Here is a 20676-nt window from a genome sequence, read left to right as displayed (position 1 = left end):
CTTGGCACCAAGAACGTCCCTGACATCCGGGCGGCAGCCGGAGCATCTGTGCCGGAGGGCTCGGGGTGGCGGTGGGGAGGGAGAGAGGAAATCTGGAACCCATAAGCTCCAGAGCCGCTGGCGTTCCCCTGCATTGGTCTGCGCCTGGTCCGCCCCCGCCCCGCTCGCCCTATCAGCAGGAGCCGTTCCCGAAGTCATCCCAGCGCCCTCCTCTCCTGGCCCAAAGGAAAAGCCAAGGAGCTCCTTGGAGGGCTCTGCGGGGCTTGGGGCGCCCGGGGAGCCCCGAGGCCGAATGCTCCGGGCCTCGCCTCGGGAGCCACCGCCGGCTCCTCCGCAGCCCAGGGAGCCGAGGAGATGAAGGAGGAAAACCTTTCCCTGGAGTCCCCCGAGGGCAGCGCGGCCACCAGCGAGGACGAGGCCGAGCGGCTGCCCAGGAAAAGCGTCCGCAAGCGCGGGCAGGGCCCTGGCGGAGCCCCCTCACCGCAGGGCAAGCGCAGCCGGCGCAGCCCGGCCCCGCAGCCCCCCGAGGACGCCCACGCCCAGCGCGTCATCGCCAACGTGCGGGAGCGCCAGCGCACCCAGTCCCTCAACGACGCCTTCGCCGAGCTGCGCAAGATCATCCCCACGCTGCCCTCGGACAAGCTCAGCAAGATCCAGACGCTCAAGTTGGCCGCTCGCTACATCGACTTCTTGTGCCAGGTGCTGCAGAGCGACGAGCTGGACCACAAGGTCGCCACCAGCTGCAACTTCCTGGCCCACGAGAGGCTCAGCTACGCCTTCTCTGTGTGGAGGATGGAGGGCGCCTGGTCCATGTCGGCGTCGCACTGAGCCGGGTATGTGTGGCTGTGTCACCGCTGTGTCCCTGCCGTGTCACCGCTGTGTCCCCATGACCTCCGGGCGTGTCCTGGCTCGATCCCGCCAGGGTTGCGGCCGCCCCTCCTGGCGCTCAGGGGATGAGGGATTTGTCCCACCGGATTTGTCCCCCAGAGTGGGAGGAGGTGGCGGTTCCCGAGCCGCTCTGGAGCGGCTGATCCCACTCAGCAGGGGTGGGAAAGGTTTAAAAGGGGGTTTTAAAAATCTGGTTTATCCCCAAACCCGGTCCTGGCCTTGCTGGGGCTGCTGAGGTGTCAAACCCGCCCTGCCCTGGGGTGGCCTCGTGTCCTCCAGCCTGCCTGGCTTCCCCCTGCTCCTCTCCCAGAGCTCTGCAGACAGGATGGGATCCCTGATCCCGTCGGATCCGCGGGAATCCGGCACTGCGTGGGGAATTCTGATGGACTCAGCTCTGTCCCTCAGGATGCTGGGAGGGGAATAATCCAATATTCAGAGTTTTAGGGCTGGCAGGAATCGGGAACGGGAGGAGCGGGGGTCAACGAGGCGCCGGCACTTCCCGCAGAGCAGGAGCAGAAAGTTCCAGAGGACATTCCCAAGCCAGGAGCTCCAGGGACACCTCATGGGACCCCAACCCCCAAGAGTCCCCGCTGTCCCCAGATAGGACCAGGGCTCCTCCTGCCTCTTCTTGGGCACTGAACACCCCCAGATTCGAGGCCATGGAGGTGCCAGCGCTGGCTCAGGGTGCCGAGCATCTCCCAGGGCATTTCCTTTCAGGATGGGCCATCTTGAAACTCCCTTTCCCAGCCAGATCCCTCCCAGCCAGCAGGAAACCTGACATTTTGCTAAATTCATGTATAAATATCAATTTTTGGGGGCAGACCCTGTTGTTTCAGACATTAAATCCTGTCCTTGCCGGGTCACCTCCCCTTGGGGCCAGCCAGAGGAGGAGCAGGTGGCCCCTTGTCCTCGCTTTGGGATGCCCAAAATCTGCCAGGACCAGTCGGGATGCTCAGCCCCCCATGCCCCTCTGGACCCCTCACCCTCTTCTGGGCACCCCCTTTTGGGTTTGGCACTCTGGGGTTGGATTCTCCAGGTTTGGGGCTGTTGCAGGGGCGCTCCCCAAAGGCAGGGAAGTTGCTTGGAACGGCTTCATCCCGAATTTTGCAAACTCTGGCTAAAATCCCTTTGCCCTGGGGAGGTGGGGGAGGCTGAGCCCCCTCCTCAGCACCCCCAGAGCCATTTTTGCTCCCTTAGTGTGCAGAACCTGACGCAGCTCCGGGGCCGGCACTGACTGCCGGAGCTGTTTATTTAAGCCGAGATCTTGGCAGAACCGAGGGATAACCACAGGGATTAAAGACCCTTCAGTCACTTTGGAGAGCTCCCGTGAGCGCGGCGGGATCATCATTCCCCTCAAAATCGATCCCGAGCGGCTCCGTGCCTGCATCCTCCAGCTGCGGAGGGAATCGCCCTCCCAGGGCCAAGCTGCGCGTTTTGGGGTCCCGGCGAACCATCCCAGCCGGGCAGGGACGGAGAGGGAGGGGAATTCTCCCGGCAAAGCTCCAAAACCAGGGAAGAGCCGCGGGGGAAGCTGTGCCGGGCTGGGGAGGCTCCGACTCCCTCCCGGGAGGGAACAAACGCGGCGCTCGCAACGGGGTTGGGATTTCCTAATGGAAAGCAGCCCCTGGATGGTGGAACTCGGCCTATTAAATATCAAAGGGGGCTGGAAAAGCTGGATGTGCCCTTGTTAACCAGGAGACATCAGCCGGGGAAAAAAGAGGGATGGAGCCCTCAGGCAACAGAAATCACGTTTGAAGTTCCCCCAGCTCAGCTTTTCTCGGCAGAGTCTTGAGCACATTAAAATGGTTTCTTTCCCTGCTGGAGGAGAAAATGAGGCTGGAAGCTGGAACTGCCGGGGGGAGAGGCTGAGGGCTGATGTTCCTTGCCCTTCATTTGTCTCCCTGGATTTATCGCCTCTCTCGCGTTGCCCTCACTTAATTGTCTCCCCTGAAAGACCTTGGATAAATCTTCCCTTTGGGGACTGTTGCTCTCGCCTGGAATCGGCTTTGTCTGGCGGCTGCTTCATTTGCTTTTATTTATAAACACTTCTCACTGCTCTGGGGCACTGGGGGAGCTCGGGAACAGCTCCCATCGCTATTCCCTATTCCCTATTCCCTATTCCCTATTCCCCATTCCCTATTCCCTATTATTATTTCCCTGCTCAGGAAATTCATCTCGAGCTGCTTTAAAATCTCCCAGATTCCTCTGCAGCCCAGCAGGAGAGCAGGGGTCCCTTCCCACCCCAAATCAGTCCCTCAAAAGTGGATCCAGCCCCTGGTTAAAGTGCTCAGGGTGGTCTGGGACCCCCAGTTTGGGGCTGGGTTCTCAGGAGAGGAGCTGCTGAAATCCCAGGAAATCTCTTTCTGGGTGATTCGGTGCTCCTGGGATTTTCTCCTGGAACAAAGCAGGTTTGGAGGTCGGAGGGTTCCCCAAAATCTTCTCTTCCCAGAGTTGCTGTTTTCACTCGGGGTGGAAGGGGAGGTGTTGGAGGGGCAGGAGGAGCTGCCCTGCTGAGGGATGCTGGACATTCCCCAAAATCCCCCGAATTGTCACAGGCATGACCAGAGCTGCTGCATTTGTTTTTCCAGCAAAAATCTCCACATTTTCATTAAAAAAAAAACCAACAAAACCACCCAGGGGGACTGAGCTGCTCTCCATGGCAGTGTCCCCGCACTGCTGAGGATTAATTCAAATTAATCCAGACATAAAATCGCGGATCCAGCCCTCGGGAATGAGGAAGCATCTCCAGGTTTATGGCCCTTACAAGGAGCCGGAGCTCGCTGGAGCTGCCTCGGCCCCGGGAATGCCACTGGAACGAGCTCGTTTTTCATCCCAGCTGTCAGGGAAGGCTCTCAGCAGCTGAGGGGGAACGAGGAGCTGCGGGACCGCCCGTGCCCGGCATCAGCTCCCGTTCCTGGGGTGGACAAAGGCGGGGATGCTGGAGGGAGGGTGAGGAGGGAGCTCTGTGAGCTTCTCCATCCCAAATCCTGCAGGGCCGGGCTCCTCTGGAGGCTCCCGCGGCCCTTGGGCAGCCCTGGGATCCCCCCGTGAGGGTTTTTTGGTGTTAAACCTTATCCGGAGGATCCCAAAATCCCTTTGGGAGCATGTTTTTTGGGATCAGACCTCAGTGAGCTGATCTGTTTTCCCATGGTCTGGGTTGAGATGGTCCCACCTGGCTGCGAGTCTGGAATTTTGGCTGCCGGTTGCCCTCCAGCCCCTGGATGTGCCCATGATCCATCCCAAGGGCTCAGCCGTGGGACATGTCGGCCTTTGGGGGATTTTCCCCTCTGTCCCCCACCCCTGGCACGACCTCAGCCCTTCCCGGGGGTGAATTCCAGGAGGATTTGATTTATCCCTCCCCAGGCTCCTCTCCAGAGAGGGGAAGCTCTCAGTGAGGAGGAAACAAAGCGGGAGGGGATGGAATAAAGCTGGAATAAGCCCTGGAGGCGCCGGGAACGCCAGGGCTGGGATCCCACAGGGATCGATCCCTTTTCCATCCTCCCGCCCGGCTCCTATGCTACTGCCCTGGCTCCGGGAGGGCTCCCAAGGGGCTTCCCGAGATCCAATCTGCGGGAAAAGCTGGGATTTTGGTGGTTTTAATTCCCGGCCTCAGGTGTGGGGACGTTTCCCGGCACATCCCTCGCGGCTCCAGGCAAATCCGGGAATGTGAAGCTCCAGAGGCAGCGGCCGAGGGCGGCTCTGCCCCCACTGGCTCCAGGGCATGGATTTGTAGGATTTTGGGGAGCTGAGCCCAAATTGACCCGCTGGCTCCAGGGCATGGATTTGTAGGATTTTGGGAAGCCGAGCCCGACCTGACCCCGCTGTCTCCCCCCAGGTCTCCACCTCGATGGAAGCAGCTCCAGCACCCAAAACCCCACAGAAACCTCCCCGGAGAGAAGAGGGAACAACCCCCAAACCCCCCGACAGCCCTGGGGACCCCAAAAACTGTAGGAATGTGCCCGAGGGGGCCTCAGCAGGAGCTGGTTTGAGTTGGTTCGGGTGCTGCTGGAGGAACTCAGGGCTGTAATTTACCGTGGGCTCGCAGGTAAGGAACGATCCCAATTTCCTCCTCCGGGACTGCCGGGAAGCCGAGCCCTTCCCAGACCCTCCCAGAGCTGCCTCGAGCCAGGACCGGGCAGGAAAATTCCTCCAGGATGAGGGGAAAGGGAGCCCTCCAAGGACCTCGGGGGTCCCCCTGCTTTTATCCCGCTCCGAAGGCTCCACGTTCCCATGGATGAGGATTCGGGGGATTTGGGGGCTGCTGACCCCCCCCAAGGCACCCCCAGCCACTCCTGCCCCACGGGTGGGGCCTCAGGACGCCCTGGAGGAAGCTCCCAATCCCTTGGGATTTATCAGGAATCGAGGCTGGAGACGGAGCCGCCGGGAATGGGGGATTTTGGGGCCGTGTCGGGAACTCTGAGTGGGTCTGGGCTCTTCTGGGGGTGTGGAGAGGGCGGGGAAGGGACCATGGAGGTGTTGGGGTGACCAAAATGACCCCAATAAAGCCCAGGGGGAATATTCCAGGGTTCAATCCTTGTTTTTCCTATGCACATAGTGCTGCTGGGTCCCCCCTGCACCTCCCTCGGCTGGACTGCTTTTATTGGAATCAGGCAAAAAAAAAAAAGAACCACAGGTTTTTTTTTTTGCCTGTTATGGCAGAAAAAGGGGAAAAATCCCTTCCAGGGAGGCTGCAAGAGGCCTGAGCCCCCAAATATTCCATGGGTGAGGAATTCCTGTTGTGATCAGATTTGGGGTGCACCAAAGAATCCACGAAAGAGCCACAGGAAGGCCCAGAGTGACTTTTTCTACCCAATTCTCAATTTTTATGTGCAGTGGGAATGGATTCCCTGCTCCAGGGAGTCGACTGCACTCTTAAAAAAAATCTGGAGGTGCTTAAAAAAATCAAAACTCTGTTAAGAATGGGGTTGTGGTGGCTTTGTTCAGCACCTCACGGGAAGGATTTTGCAGCTGAGAAACAAAACTGGCATCAGAAGTTAAAATCTTCTCTCAAAAAATAATAAATTGTGCTTGAAAAGTAAAGGGCAAAAACCTATCTGTGGAGTGAGACTCCAGTTTCCAACCAAATCTTTTTTCAAAAAGGGGAAATCTATTTTTTAAAATATATTTTCAAGTATTTTGGTGCATCTCGTTTGTTTAAAAAAAAAAAAATCCCTGCAATTTACATGAGCAAAAAAAAAACCTTTTAAATGAGCCAAAAACCCTTAAAACAAGGAAAATGTCATGCTAACAACCCTTCTGACCCATTTTTTGGGGGAAAAGCCCTCAAAAATCCGTGCATGGTGGATTTCTCCTGGTAAAGTCCAGCAGGATGGAGCTTGGGAGGTCCCTCCATCCCCCCCCAGGGACCCCCACCCTGGGCCACACAAAAGGTTTTGATTCCTTTTTTTTCCTTTTTAAATTTCTTTGTTTTTGTTTTTGGTTTTTTTTTTTTTTTGGTTTTTTTTTTTTTGTTTTGTTTTGTTTTTGTTTTTTTATACAAAATCTCCTCCCGCCGCCACGGCCGGAGCTGTTCCCACCCCCAGCTCAGCCAGGGCTGTGTGCCCTCTGTCCCCAGAGCCCCGGGACAGAGCCTGGTCCTGCTGGGAAAACCCTCGGGGTGCAGGGAAGGCTTCTGGGGAAATGGGAAAAGGGAAATTGGGGTGGAACCCTCCGGTTGGAGGCTCTGGATGTGCCCCTGTCACCCCAGGACAGGGATGGGGACGGGATGGGGTTTTGGGATTCCCAGTGGGAATTGGGGAGCCTAGGCTGGGGAGGGGCTCACACCCACCCAGGCCTCGGGGTGCTGGAAGGGGCTTGAGGCACCTCGGGAAGAGGGGGAAGGTTCCCAAAATTCCCCCGGGAAGAGGAGTTGGGTTCACATTAGCGCTGGCAGGGTCCATAGTGCAAATCAGCAAGGGCAGGAGGGACCCCCGGGCACTGCCTGCGCCCTGGCCTCGCTCTGCCCTCGCTGGGGGTGCCCCAAACCTTCCTCGGGGGGCTCCAAATCTTCCTCGGGGGGCTCCAAACCTTCCTTGGAGGGGGCTCCAAATCTTCCTCAGGATGCTCCAAACTTTCCTTGGGGTGCCCCAAACCTTCCTCGAGGTATTCCAGACCTTCCTTGGGGGGTTCCAAACCTTCCTTGGGGAGATACAAACCTTCCCTGGGGTGCTCCAAACCTTCCTGGGGATGCTCCGAGCCCTCCCGAGCTCCCAGCCCCATCACTGCCGCTCTGTCCCCGTGGTCCAGCAGGGCGAGGGGAGCCAGGGAACCTCTGGAGAGGGTGCAGAGATCCAGTCCCACCGAGCAAACCCCAGGATGCTCCTCCCAGGCTCTGGGAGCCGTCCCCAGGGTGGTCCGAGTGTCCATCCCAACGTCCGTCCCTTCCCGCTGAGGAGGGTCCCGGGATCGGGGGTCAGTGCCGCAGGGCTGGGGGGGTTTCACCCCACTCGGGGGGTCCCAAAATTGGGGAGGGAGGGGGGCTGCAGCCACGGTTTGGGCTTGGGCCTTTCTGTGGTCCCGTCCCGTTGGATGCGGGAATGTCCCTTCCAGGAGTCCAGGCCCGCCCAGGGCCTCAGGAGCGACGGGGACGAACGGGGATCGGGATCTTCGGGGGCTCTGGCCACGCCTGGGGACCGTCCCCAAGTGTCACTGATTCATGGGCTCCTCCTGCTCCATTGGCTCCTCCTGTGCCCTGCGGGGGAACCGGACACATGAGAGGCCCGTGGGGCACAGCCCGCTCCTGCGGGGACCCCAAAAAGGGAGGGGACAGGAGGGGACCCGGCTGGCAGAGCTGACACCCCCCACCCCCAGGCAGGAGGGTCTGGTTGTGTTTCCATTTGGGAAGAGCCCAACACAGGGTTTGGTCTGGGTTTCACTCAGGAAGAGCCCAGCATGGGGATCTCAGGAGAATTTGGTTGGGATTCCATTTGGGAAGAGCCCAGCACGGGGCTCCCAGGAGCCCAGAACCTCATCCAGGTTGGGGGACACTGCCCTGCCCTGCTGCCACCCCCTCGGCACAGGGGAATCCTGGGAATGTCACCTCTTCTCCACCATCACGGCCACCGAGAGGGATGCCAGGGCCGTGACCGTCTCCACCTCGTCGGCCTCGTGGTGCTGGGCCTCGAGGAAGGAGCAGCCCAGCTTGGAGGCGAAGCGCTGCACGGCCACCCAGTATTTACCTGCGGGAGGGGACAGCGGGGCTGGGGACACCACCACAGGGGGTGGCCCGGGACACAGTGGCCTGGGACAGGGATATCTCGGGACAGGGATAGCCCAGGTTAGGGGTGGCTCAGGTTTGCACTCACTCTGGACCTGGATCACGGCCTCCAGCGAGCGCACAGCATTGGCGTTGGGCTTCTGCCTCAGGCTGTCCTCAGGGAGCGGCTCCAGCTGGAGGGGACACAGGGGGACACGGGGGGAAGGTCATTGGGGGCGGTGGCACCAGGGGACACGGGGGGACACGGGGGATCATGGAGGGTGGTGGCACCAGGGGACACGGAGGGACACAGGGGGCAGCGGCACCAGGGGATACAGGGGGGACATGGGGGGCTGTGCCTGGGCTGGATTGGTGGCACTGGGGGACACGGGGGGGCACAGGGGTCATGGGGTTGGTGGCAGCAGGGGACACAGAGGGGCATGGGGAGTGGTGGCATTGAGGGACATGGGGAGTTCACGGGGGGCTGTGGCGGTGGTGCCAGGGGACGTGTGGCATTCAGCTGTGCCCGGGGGTGGTGGCACCAGGGGACGTGTGGCGTTCAGCTGTGCCTGGGCCAGGGCGGTGGCACAGGGTCAGTGCCAGTCTCACCTCGTGGCCCAGCAGGGCAGACACGCAGGCCTCGGACGCGTCACAAATGGCCGTGAGGTCGTGCCCCCCCTCCAGCGCCAGCACCACGGCCCCCCCTGCCAGGCTCATCAGCTGCTTGGTCATGTAGCCAAAACCTGGGGGACACCCCGGGAACGTCACCTCCCCCTGCCCAAAGCCAACCCCAAAACCTCCTGAGGCTCCCCCAGGAGTGGCTGCCCCTTCCCAGGGGTCCCAGCCTGGGTAGGAGGGGGACATCCCACCCCAATGGGGGACATCCCACCCCAATGGCGGATACCCCACCCCAAAGAGGGACACCTCACCCCAGGAGGGAACACTGCACCCCAAGGGGGGACACCCCACCCCAAGCCACCTCCTTACACTTGGCAGAGACTTTGTAGCCCCCCAGGGGGGGCGGGTGGCCCTCGGCTGCGTCGAAGCCGGCCGACACCAGCACCACGTCGGGGCAGAACTCGTGGGCGATGGGCATCACCACGGTCCTGGGGGACGGGGGGGAGTGGGGTCAGCCCCACACGGGGGGAAAGGGGATGAAGAACGGGATCAGCCCCACCCAGAGCGTGGCACACGGGCATGGGGGCAGTACCTGAAGGCAGCCAGATACTCGGGGTCCCCCATGGGGGGGTCGAGCCCTCCAGCCCATGCCACGTTGACGTTGAAGCCCTCGCCAGGGCCAGCGCCCACCTGTGAGGGAGCAAGGACAGGGTGAGGCTCTGGGGGAGCCAGGTGGGGGTCCCAGCCCCCTGTTCTGTGCCACAGGAAGCAGTCTGGGGGTCCCAGCCCACTGTTCTGTGCCATGGGAGGGTATTTGGGGGTCCCAGCCCCCTGTCCTGTGCCATGGGAGGATGTTTGGTGGTCCCAGCCCCCTGTCCTGTGCCATGGGAGGATGTTTGGGGGTCCCAGCCCCCTGTCTTGTGCCATGGGAGGATGTTTGGGGGTCCCAGCCCCCTGTTCTGTGCCACGGGAAGGTGTTTGGGGGTCCTGGCCCCCCTGCCCGGTGCCATAGCGGGGTCAGGACCAGCAGGATTTTCCTGCCTTTCCATCAATCTCCATCCCTGTGCTGGGTGACCCAGGGGTGGGAAAGGAGCCCCCAGGGCACTGTCCCTGCTCAGCCCCCATGTCCTGCTGTGTCCTGCTGTCCCCTTTGTCCCCTCCCACCTCGTCGGCGGCGCCGCTGCCCGGGAAGAAGTTGCCGTCGTCGTGGCGGTGCAGGGAGATGTAGAGAACCTCGGGGTCCCTGTAGAAAATCTGCTGGGTCCCGTTGCCGTGGTGAACGTCCTGCAGGGACATCCAGAGAGGATTTTGGCAGCTGCTGGGTGGCCCCAGAACCTCAGGGAGCCCAAACCAGGTGGGTCTGGGCCCACCAGCCCAGGATCTGCTCCTGCTCCCCAGTCCTGAGCACACTGGGGGGGTTCCAGCCACGTTCCCACGAGGAGCTGGAGCAGGAACTGCCCCTGGGGACATCCTGGGGATGTCCTGGGGATGGGGGGGACTCACCCAGTCCACGATGAGGATCTTGCTGAGCTTCCCCTTCTGCTGCAGTTGCCTGGCAGCAATGGCCACCGAGTTAAAGAAGCAGAACCCCCTGGGAAGAGGGGTGGGAGTCATCTCCAGGCCCTTCCCAAGCTCGCCCTGGGCAGGGATGGCTCCCAGGGGGGTTATTTGGGGGTGGTTTTGAGCCCTGGAGCTGCTTTTGGGGCTCCCCAGGTGCCTCAGGGAGGGAGGGGCCTTACATGGCCGTGGAAGGATCCGCGTGGTGTCCGGGCGGCCGCACCACGGCAAAGCCGTTCTGGGGACAGAGCAGAGGCCAGGGGTCAGAGCTGCCACCCCCAGGGGGACACACAGCCCATGTCCCCAGTGCCACACAGCCCTGGGAGCCCTGGCCATGGGGGGCACCCCCAGGGACTCCTGGTCATGGGGTGACAACACCCTGAGACCCCCGGCGGTGGGGTGACAGAACTCAAGGACCCCCAGCCATGGGGTGACACAGCCCTGGGACCCCCAGGAATGGGGTGACGCAGCCCTGCGACCCCAAACCATGGGGTGACAGAACTCAAGGACACCCAGCCATGGGGTGACACAGCCCTGGGACCCCCAGCCATGGGGTGACGCAGCCCTGCGACCCCAAACCATGGGGTGACAGAACTCAAGGACACCCAGCCATGGGGTGACACAGCCCTGGGACCCCCAGCCATGGGGTGACACAGCCCTGGGAACCCCAGGAATGGGGTGACACAGCCCTGGGACCCCAAACCATGGGGTGACAGAACTCAAGGACCGCCAGCCGTGGGGTGACACAGCCCTGGGACCCCCCAGGCCACCCCCTACCTTCAGCTCCCTGGTGGCCACCTTGAAGGCCAGCTCAGTGACGCTGCCCGCGGCCCAGCGGGCTGCGTTGGACGAGTGCAGCTCGTTCCAGATGGTGTCACTGTCCACCTGGAAGGCAGACATTGGTCACACGGGGGGACACAGCACCAGGGGACGGGAGCCACGGCCTCACCCAGCGGGGGTTGGTGTCCTGTGCCAGCTGAAGGTGACATTGGGCCACCCCCCATTCTCCTCCCTGCCCAGCCCCCTCCTTTACCTGATTTATCTTATTTTACCTGATTTATCTTACTTTATCTTATTTTAACCAAACATCTTGCTTGGATCAGCACCACATCAGAGGCGGAAAACTCAAAAATCTCTTGTGCTGGGGGCCAGGTGGGAGCTCCCCGTGCCCAGGGGGGGCAGAGCAGGGAGAGGAGGCAGAGCAGGGAAAGCAGAGCTGGTGCCCAGCACGGGGGGCAAGGAGAGGAGCAGAACCAGAAGAGGCAGCAGGAAAGGCACCGAGGGAGCCTCTTCCTGAAAGAGAGACAGAGAGACAGGACAGGGACAGGGACAGGGACAGGAGGAGAGGAGAAGGCAGTGAATGCAGAGAAACCAGGAGGGAAAGCTGGGAATGGGGAGGCCTTGGAAGGGCTGAGCTGCTGTCCCTGTGTCACTGCTGCCCTCCCTCAGCAGGAATGGGGTGACACCACTCAGGGACCCCTGGTCATGGGGTGACACAGCCCTGGGACCCCTGGTCATGGGGTGACACCATCCTGGGGTCACCCCTCCTGCCAGCCCCTCGGGGGGCTCTGGATCGAGGATCCCCTCACAGAGTGGGATGCTCTGACCTCCCCAAGGACCCCAAGCTGCTCTGATCCAACACCTCCATCAAACACCCCCACCCAGGCAGCCCAGAGGCTTCGGGAGCTGCCCCGAGACCCCTGAGGGGCCAAAAAGGAACAGCCCCGCCCAAAGGGCAGAGCAGTGATGGAGCAGTGACCCCAAAACCCAGAGCAGGGATGAAGTAGTGACCTCACATCCTGAAACCCAGATCTGGGATGGAGCAGTGACCCCAAAACCCAGAGCAGTGACCCCAAAACCCAGAGCAGGGATGGAGCAGTGACCTCACACCCTGAAACCCAGATCTGGGATGGAGCAGTGACCCCAAAACCCGGATGGAACAGTGACCCCAAAACCCAGAGCATGTATGGAACACTCACCCCCACCCCTCCGCAGGGCAGCATCACAAACGTCCTCTGCGACAGGATCCCTGTGCAGAGAGGGGCCAGCGGGCACCTCAGGGCTCGGCAAGCAGCACCGGGCTGGGGCCGGGCTGTGCCCAGCACCCAGGGGAGCTGCTGGGAGCCATCCCCCGGGCCAGGGGACGGGTGGCACGGCGGGCACCCACCTGCCAGCTTGCTGTTGTCCAGTTTGAGGCGGTTGAGGGGGTTGGTGCCGTAGAGGAGCACGTGACGCTCGCTGTGGACGCACTGCAGCTCCTCCAGGGTGGCCTTGCGGCCCCGCAGGCACTGGGGGGACACGGCTGTGACTGGGGGGGACACGCAGGGGATCCCCCCCATCCTGATGTCCCCCTCCTGCAGCCACGGCTCATGGTGGGGGCAGGACCCGTGGGGTTGGGAACTTGAGCACCCCCAAGTTGCAGTCAGGGACCCAGAGCTGGGTTTTACTAGGCTGGGCCTGGTAAAACTTGAGCCCGGAGCAGGGAATGAACCAAGGGAATGGTGATAAACAGGGGGAGGAGGGAGGGAATGGGATCAGGAGGGGCAGGATGGGATCGGGAGGGACAGAATGGGATCGGGAAGGAGGTGGGATCAGGAGGGGTGGAATCGGATGGAATGGGATCAGGAGGAATGGAATGGGATCAGGAGGGATCAGGTGGGATCAGGAGGGATCGGGTGGGATCAGGAGGGATGGGATGGGATCAGGAGGGATTGGGTGGGATCAGGAGATCAGGAGGGAAGGTGGCGGGCCCAGCCCCTCCCTGCTCACCTCGCAGCGGCTGCGCAGGCCCCGCTCCTGCAGCCGGGACCAGATGCTCTGGATCCTCCCGGCGTGCTCGGGGTGGTTGCTGTTGTCCCCGCAGGAGCATTGGTGCTTCAGCATCACGGAGTCGTAAACCAGCCCTGCCAGGCAAAGCCAGAGCTGCACCCTCAGCTCCTCTGCAGGGGCTCTGAGACCCCAAATATTGACCAAAATCTCCCCCAAACCACGGGAGATTCTGCCCCTAACCTGCAAGATTCTGTCCCCAAACCTGTGAGATTCTGTCCCCAAACCTGCGAGATTCTGCCCCAAATTCCAGGAATGCAGCCAAGGGCCAGGTGGGTAAACCTGCCTGGAAAAGCCCCCCAAGATAAGGAGATGGGCTCCCCCCCGCCCCCCCCCCGGCTCTCTCCTGGCGCTCCTAAATCCGGGAATGACCAGGATCGATGTGGAGCCGCCCCGGGACATCCCCAGGTCCCCTCCTGTCCCCATCCCGTGACAGCCCCGCAGGTGTGACCATACCTGTGGTGAAGTGTGGCTTGGGCGGCTGCTCCTGCACGGGCAGGGCCAGCACCTTGTTGTCCTGGGCAGGGAGGGACACGGTGGCCGTGGCCGGGGACGACTGAGCCCTGGACAGGGGCCGGTGGCCAGGGGGGAGCATGGGGGGGTCGGCCAAGGGCTGGCGCTTGAGGAGCTGCTGCTGCACCCGCTGGAAGGAGTCCCACAGGAAGGCCTGGGGACACAGGACACCCTCAGGGGACAGGCCAGTGTCCCCAGCACAGGGGACAGGGGACAGAGCCCTGCTCAGCGTGGACAAGGCTGGATCCAGCGGCTGCTCCAGGCTCAGAGCCGGGACAGGACGGGACAGGACGGGACAGGAAGGGACAAGGCAGGACAGGACAGGATGGGACAGGACAGGATGGGACAAGGCAGGACAGGATGGGACAGGACAAGGAGGACAAGGCAGGACAAGGCAGGACAGGACAGGACAGGACAGGACAGGATAGGACAGGACAGGACAGGACAGGACAGGACAGGACAGGACAGGACAGGACAGGACTGTCCCAGCATCTGCTGCTCCCTGCCGGCTCAGCCCCGCAGTGGCAGCAGCGATGGGACACAGCCGGCAATCTGGGGACAAAGCCCGGCAATCTGGGGACAAAGCCCGGCAATTCGAGGACAACACCCAGCTGTGCCGACACCAGCGGTGGCCGCAGCTCTGCCCCTGCCCCTAGCCAAGGCACAGCCCGGTCCCGTGTCCCCACCCCTCCCCAGGGCTCCCCTCCCTCCTGTACCTGCTGCAGGACCAGCTCCTCCTGGGGCTGCCCCGTCTTCTGCGTCCTCTCGGGCTCCTTCGCGCTGCCGCCGGGCCGGGGGGGCTCCACCCGTGCTCGGGTGGGGTCCCCAGCCTCGGCCGCGGCCTCCGGGAGCGTCCCCTCCGCCTCCATGTCCTCCGAGGACGGGATCTGCCGCAGCCGGGGCTTCTCGCTGGACTTGGCCATGCGCTGCGGCAGGGGGACAGCGAGCAGGGGTGTGAAAAATAGGTTTCTAGAAAGTTCTTCAAGCCTCACAAAAGGCTCATGGAGTGTATATTTGTATATAAACTTTATATATATATATGTGTGTGTATATGTGTATATATGTATATATAAACTTATATATATTTATATGCATTTGTATATAAGGAGATAAAAAATACTGACTTAGAAATGTTATAGAATAAGATATTGTTGAGAGGAAAATGAAACTAAAACCAAGTATATTATATATAATATAATAGTGTATATATTATATATTTTGTAGTGTATATAGTATATATTTTATATTTTATATATATTACATTTAATATATTATATATTATATATTATACATTATACATTATATATTATATATTATATGTTATATGTTATATGTTATGTAATATGTAGTATATAATATGTAGTATATATCATGTAGTATATAGTGTATATAGTATATATTTAATATATATTATATTACATATCATATGTTATATGCTATTATCTATTATATATTATTTATTACCTATTATCTATTATTTATTATCTATTATCTATTATCTATAAAAAACAAAATAGAAGTTTAAAGGCAGAAGCTAGTCCTTCTTCTTCACCTCCTCCGTCACCGCTTTAAGCAGTATTTTGCAATCAGATACAAACACAGACCCACAAATATTTTTTTCCTCTCCAGTCACGTTCTTCTCTCCCGGGTGGGCTCTCACCTTGCCCAGGTGCGGCTGCTGCCTGAGGAAGTGCGCCTGGTGCTGCTGGAAGAGCAGGTGCTGCTGCACGGCCCTGGGGCTCGGCGGCAGCGGCTCCGAGCGGGTCCTGCCCAGCGGCTTGTGGTGGCCCGGCAGGGCCAGGCGCTCCGCGGGCACCAGGGAGGGCGCCAAGGACAAGGGGACGGTCCCCAGGCCTGGCACTGCAAGGGTGGCAGAGGTGACGTGTTGCAGTAAGGTTATGAAAGAGAAAGATGTGAATTTTTTTTTTAAATATGTTTTTAAATAATTAAAAAAAAATAAAAACAACATAAATAAATAAATGTTAATAAGAATATATTGAATTATAGTATTAATATAAATCTTAATATTATTACTATAAATATTAATAATACATAGATTATATTATTAATATAAATATTAAGAATATTTTATTATGTGTTGAGTTATATTATTAATATAAATATTAGTATTATTAATATAGATATTAATAATATGAATCTATACAATTTCTTTATATATTACTATATTTTATATTAGAATATAATATGAAATTTGTGAATAATATTAAAATATATAATAATAAATAACTATTTAATATAAAAACTGTCCCCACATCTGTCCCCCAGCCTGGCTGTCACTGCCATTGCCACTGTCACTGCCACTGTCACTGTCACTGTCACTGTCCCCATGTCCCCCGGGCGGACACTCACCCGCCACCAGCGGAGCGTGGGTGACCGAGGGCTCGAGGATGATGACGGGCTGCAGCCGCGGGGACAGGGGGCTGCCGGCCTCGTGCTGTTCCAGGCTGGCCGGGATGAAGACGGGCGAGTGCGTGCCCGGGAGCACCGGCCCGTTGAGCACCGGCACCTGGTGAGCCAGGCTGGGCAGCGCCCGGCGCTTGGCGTCGCCCTGTGAGGACGGGACAGGGATGGGGACAGGGACAGGGATAGACAGGGACAGGGATGGGGACAGGGACAGGGATAGACAGGGACAGGGATGGGGACAGGGATGGGGACGGGGACAGGGATAGACAGGGACAGGGATGGGGACAGGGATGGGGACGGGGATGGGGACGGGGACAGGGATGGGGACAGGGATGGGGACAGGGACAGGGATAGACAGGGACAGGGACGGGGACAGGGATGGGGACACGGTCAGGGACAGGGATGGGGACATGGTCAGGGATGAGGACAGGGACACGGTTAGGGTCATGGTCAGGGACGGGGATGGGGCAAGGACAGGACAGGGACAGGGTCAGTCAAAGGAACACGGCACTGGGAGGGCACAGGATTGTCCCCACCGTGCCCATGGAACGCACCAGGAACCCCAAACCCCAAGGGAAACCCCAAGGGAAACCCCACTGGGACCCAGTGCTGGGGGTACAACCCGGCCACCTACCCTGGTGCCGGTGGTGGCCGGTAGGCCCAGGGTGATGGCCGGCATCGAGGCCGCGCTCTGCAGGGCAAACTGGGCCAGGGAGCTCTCCTGCATCATCAGCCGCTGGGCCAGGGGCGTCTGCAGCAAAGAGGAGCCATCAGAGCCCTGCTCCCGGCCAAGGACCAGGGCCAGGGCCATGGGGACAGCCCTGGGGACACCCCTCATCTCACAGCACAGCACTGGGAGAGGGGAAATGCACCCTGGAGGAGGGGGGGTGGGGGAGAAGTGCTGGGCTGGGAGGAGTATCCCGGAGCAGGGAATTCCAGGGCACTCCAGGTCATCCCAGCATGCAGGGAGAGGCAGATCCAGGCAGGGGGTTCGGGGCTGGGGTCGTGCCCTCCCCGTGAGCCCAGAGGGGTTCCCCAAAGCCAGCAGGGCTTACCTCGTGGGCCACACCCGGGGCGGCAGGCAGCGCCGCGTGCTCTGCGGGCAGGCTGTCGTTGGGAGAGCTGCAGCCTGACACGGGGGTGCTGCTGCTACTGGGGGATGAATCTGGGAGGGGATGGACAGGGGGTGAGGGCACAGCCACCCCCCACCAGCCCCTCCAACCACTGCGCCCCACCCTTCTGGGGCTGAATCCCCCTCAGAAGGCACCACTCAATGGTGGGAATGCTCCACGCCGGACCTGCAGGTCCATCCTGGGCCCCAAAAGCAGCAGGAGCAGCTGCACCAACACCTCCAGGCTCCCCAGTCCCACACCAGCATGTCCCAGCACCCCCATCCCACACCAGCACCTCCCAGTTCCCCAGTCCCACACCACCCCAGCCCAGCCCCTGGGGAGGACACACCAAACCCTGGTGTCACTGTCCCCAAGCAGAGGTGACAAAGGACTTTCCTTCTTCTGTCCTGCCTGTCTCCATCCTGCCTGTCCCCTCCTGGCTGTCCCCTCCTGCTTGTCCCTCATCCCTCACCGATGGTGTCGGGCGGGCGCCTCTTCAGCGAGGGGGGAGCGCTCTCCTTGCGGGTCAGGGGGTTCTTGCGCCGGTCCAGGCACTTCCTGGGCTTGCACCGAACCTTCAGGTTGGGCTCAGACGCTGCGGGGAGAGGGGGTCAGTCCTGGCCACACCGGGGTGGGCTCTGTGGGGCCACTCCCAGCTCCAGCCAGGACATGGGGACATTCCCAAGGCCTTGAGGGTCATGGGGACATCCCTGAGGCCTTGAGGGTCACGGGGACATCCCTGAGGCCTTGAGGGTCACAGGGACATCCCTGAGGTCTTTAGGGACACAAGGAAATTCCTGAGGCCTTTGAGGACACAGGGATATTCCCACATCCTTGAGGGACATGGGGACATTCCCGAGGCCGTACCTGTTTTCCGCAGCGGAAAATGCTCGGGGGTGTCGAGAGAAGTGCTGGGCACGGGGGACAGAAACGTGCTGAGCATGGCAGGGGAGGGACCCTCGGGCTCCAGAGGCTCCAGAGACCTGCGGGGAGAAGCCAGAGCCCCTTCCCAGCTGCCCCTGAGCAGGTTTGGGGTAGGGGCGGGTCTCTTTGGGGGCAGAAGGTGCCGATGCTTTACCTGTAGGGCAGGGCTGCAGCGGGGGGGTTGCTGGTCCTCTCCAGAGCCGCCTGTTGCTTCTTCAGGATGACCTCGGCCAACTTCTGCTTCACCACCGTGCTGGCCACGGCACCTGCACGGTGACCACGGTGACCACAGTGACCCCACGGGGCTCAGAGCCGCTCTGAAGGGTCCCTGCGGGCAAGATCGCGACCCCAGAGCTCCAGGAGTGACACCAGGATGGCTGGAGACCCCCGAGAGGCACAGCTGGCTCTGCTCCCATCCTGTCCCCCACCTGTCTGTGCCAGCAGGAATGCTCCGTGCTTACAGCAGGGATGCTCCACGGATCTTGCCAGCATTCGGCACCTCCGAGCACGAGTTAATTAATTAAGTAATAATTAATTAGGTGCGACACGGAGCCCTGAGCATCCCAAAATTGGGAACGAGCCCCTGGCGGCTCCTCCAGCGCCGGCACCAGAGGGCGCCGGGAGACCGCGGCTGGGCGGGGGCTGCACCCCAGCCTGAGGGGCTGCAAACCCAACCCGGGGGTCCCACCGGAGTCTGGCGGATGAGTGGGGTTTGCAAACCCAGTCTGGGGGGCTGAAAACACAATCTTAGGGTCCCACTGATGTCTGTCACCTGAATGGGGTCTACAAATCCATCCTAGGGGTCCCAGCGGGGTCTGACACCCAGTGGTGTCTTAAAACTCAGCCCGGGGGTCTGAAAACCCAGCCCGGGGGTCCCAGAGGGGTCTGCAGCCCCGCTCTGCGGATGCTCTCCCACCCCTTTCCCCCACGGGAAGGCAGAGCTTGGTCTGGGTAAGGGTAGAATCCCCCGAGCCCCCTCCCCAAAGCCCCTCTAGTGCCCCCCGGGCACAGGCAGCCCTTACTCCGCTTGCTCTTGTCCTTGTTGAGGATCTGCCGCAGCTCCTGCTCCTGCTGGCACGGCTCAGCCTCGCGGTGCGGGGACTCCATGGCCACCTGTGGGACAGGGACATGGGCAGGGACCCCCAGCCCTGCCCAGCCCCACCCGAGCCCTCTGACCCCTCCCCGGAGCTCGCCTGGGACAGTCCCTTGTGTCACTCTGGCTGATGGGAACGTGTCAAGTTGCTCCATCACAACAAACCGGACACGTTTTGGTCTCCAGGGATGCTTTGCTCTCCCCGGGGACATCATAAAAGTCAAAACCTGTCTGTTCCCACTCGCTGCCTCCTCTCAGGGTGTTTGGACATGTCTGGGTGTTGCAATGCGGCAAAAAATAAAAATCTTTGTTGAGTACAAAAGGAAAAAAAAAATAAAATCTATGATCCAAGGGAAATCCCAGCTGATCCATGGAAATGGCTCCTGCCCTGAGCCCGGAGCAGCCCTGGGGACAGGCAGGGGGATCTCGGTGCCTGAAGATGGTCACTCCTCCCTGGGCATGGTCACAGCTCCCTGGACGTGTCCTCCCACCTGCCTCCCTCTGAAGCCTCCCGGAGGAGCCATCCCCGGGACTGGAGGAGCCATCCCCGCCAAATCCCGCTGGTTTCTTGTGCCAATGGGACCTGGCAGTGCCCCTGCGTGAGGCAGGAGCTGCGGGTGGCACCAGAGCTCGGTGACACTTCCCAAAAAAAAACCAATTACCGCTGACTCGGCCGTGCCCCCGGGGCAGAGCAGCAGCGATGGCCGAGGAGGGGCAGCTCCTGGCCCGCAGGGATCCCCTGCAGCCGCTCTGGCTCCTGCTCTGCCCGTGGAGCACAGCTGGACACGCCAGGAGGCTCCAGCCCTGCAATTTGGCCTGGAATTGAGACACAACCCCTCCACCTGCCTCCCCAAGCAGCCTCCTTGCGTCACAGAGGTCGCTGGGCTGGCTGGAAACCCCTCCAGATGTTCCAGCTCAGGGAAAAGCAGGAATTCACCTGGGAATGTAATTTTGGCATTGGGATTTCCAGCCTTTTCCTCTGAATCCCTGCCCAGAGAGGGGAACTCAAAGCCAGCCCCGATTCTGCCACCGCTGTTGTGCTCTGGGGGCAAAATTCACCTTCCAAAGTACCCAATCCTGCCCCAAACCCTGCCAAAAGTGGGGTGTCCCGTACCCTGACGTGCTGGTGGGCGAGCTGCTCCACTTGCTGCTGGTGCAGGCTGGCCAGGAAGAGCTGGTGCTGCAGCTGCTGCTGCTTCAGGGCCAGCAGCGCCGTGTCCTGGGGCTTGACCACGCGCTGCCCGATCCGCAGGTCCATGGGGACGGCCTGGGGCACCCGCGGGGAGGTGCACGGGGTCACGGCAGCTGTGGGGACACAGAGGGACACGGCTCAGTCACGGGCTTGGCAGGGGAGGGTCTGGTACAAGGGCAGGGACCTGCCCTGCCACCGAGAGGGATTTGCCACGGAACATCCTCTGCCTGTAGAGCCTTCCCCGTCAGCTGGGGAAGGAGATTCCTGGAAATCCCACTCCTCTGGAGAGGCTCCAGGGGGCTGCAGGCACCTCTGCCTGGCATCGTGGTGAAGA

At 60.3% G+C, this 20676-nt stretch overlaps 2 protein-coding genes across 8 annotated transcripts in view; one reads left to right on the top strand and one right to left on the bottom strand.

The window, feature by feature from the left end:
• The first annotated feature begins 354 nt into the window (after positions 1–354).
• LOC128801647 (twist-related protein 2-like) lies at positions 355–15263 on the top strand. Of its 3 annotated transcripts, none has more exons than XM_053967697.1 (2): positions 355–833; positions 15227–15263. In XM_053967697.1, the coding sequence occupies exon 1, from the start codon at positions 355–357 to the stop codon at positions 826–828; it is 474 nt and encodes a 157-aa protein (XP_053823672.1). In that variant the 3' UTR covers positions 829–833; positions 15227–15263. The 3 variants fall into 3 exon arrangements, with proteins under 3 accessions (XP_053823672.1, XP_053823670.1, XP_053823671.1); XM_053967695.1 differs by lacking the exon at positions 15227–15263 and adding an exon at positions 4724–6022; XM_053967696.1 differs by lacking the exon at positions 15227–15263 and adding an exon at positions 2086–2874.
• HDAC7 (histone deacetylase 7) overlaps positions 6354–20676 on the bottom strand; it is a 59061-nt gene continuing 44738 nt past the window's right edge. For 3 of the 5 annotated variants that reach the window (XM_053967453.1, XM_053967454.1, XM_053967452.1), the window contains exons 2-25: positions 20265–20455; positions 19080–19170; positions 18212–18323; positions 18001–18116; positions 17606–17728; positions 17077–17186; positions 16656–16772; positions 15968–16166; positions 15258–15457; positions 14314–14523; positions 13541–13751; positions 13028–13161; positions 12426–12546; positions 12238–12287; positions 11036–11143; positions 10441–10496; positions 10205–10292; positions 9866–9985; positions 9294–9391; positions 9071–9189; positions 8693–8826; positions 8193–8277; positions 7928–8066; positions 6354–7579 (exon numbers count right to left, since the gene is read on the bottom strand). In XM_053967453.1, coding sequence (XP_053823428.1) covers positions 7534–7579; positions 7928–8066; positions 8193–8277; positions 8693–8826; positions 9071–9189; positions 9294–9391; positions 9866–9985; positions 10205–10292; positions 10441–10496; positions 11036–11143; positions 12238–12287; positions 12426–12546; positions 13028–13161; positions 13541–13751; positions 14314–14523; positions 15258–15457; positions 15968–16166; positions 16656–16772; positions 17077–17186; positions 17606–17728; positions 18001–18116; positions 18212–18323; positions 19080–19170; positions 20265–20455 — 2978 coding nt within the window. In that variant the 3' untranslated portion in view covers positions 6354–7533. The remainder of the gene's footprint in view (positions 7580–7927; positions 8067–8192; positions 8278–8692; positions 8827–9070; positions 9190–9293; positions 9392–9865; positions 9986–10204; positions 10293–10440; positions 10497–11035; positions 11144–12237; positions 12288–12425; positions 12547–13027; positions 13162–13540; positions 13752–14313; positions 14524–15257; positions 15458–15967; positions 16167–16655; positions 16773–17076; positions 17187–17605; positions 17729–18000; positions 18117–18211; positions 18324–19079; positions 19171–20264; positions 20456–20676) is intronic. The other 2 variants (XR_008435200.1, XM_053967455.1) reach the window with 2 other exon arrangements.

This window comes from Vidua chalybeata, chromosome 30 (genome assembly GCF_026979565.1).
Source record: "Vidua chalybeata isolate OUT-0048 chromosome 30, bVidCha1 merged haplotype, whole genome shotgun sequence".
Taxonomy (NCBI): domain Eukaryota; kingdom Metazoa; phylum Chordata; class Aves; order Passeriformes; family Viduidae; genus Vidua; species Vidua chalybeata.
This window is presented reverse-complemented; position numbering and strand designations above follow the sequence as displayed.

Coding starts and splice junctions, on each gene's coding strand:
- LOC128801647 (XM_053967697.1), top strand. CDS start 355: ATGAAGGAGGAAAACCTTTCCCTGGAGTCCCCCGAGGGCAGCGCGGCC.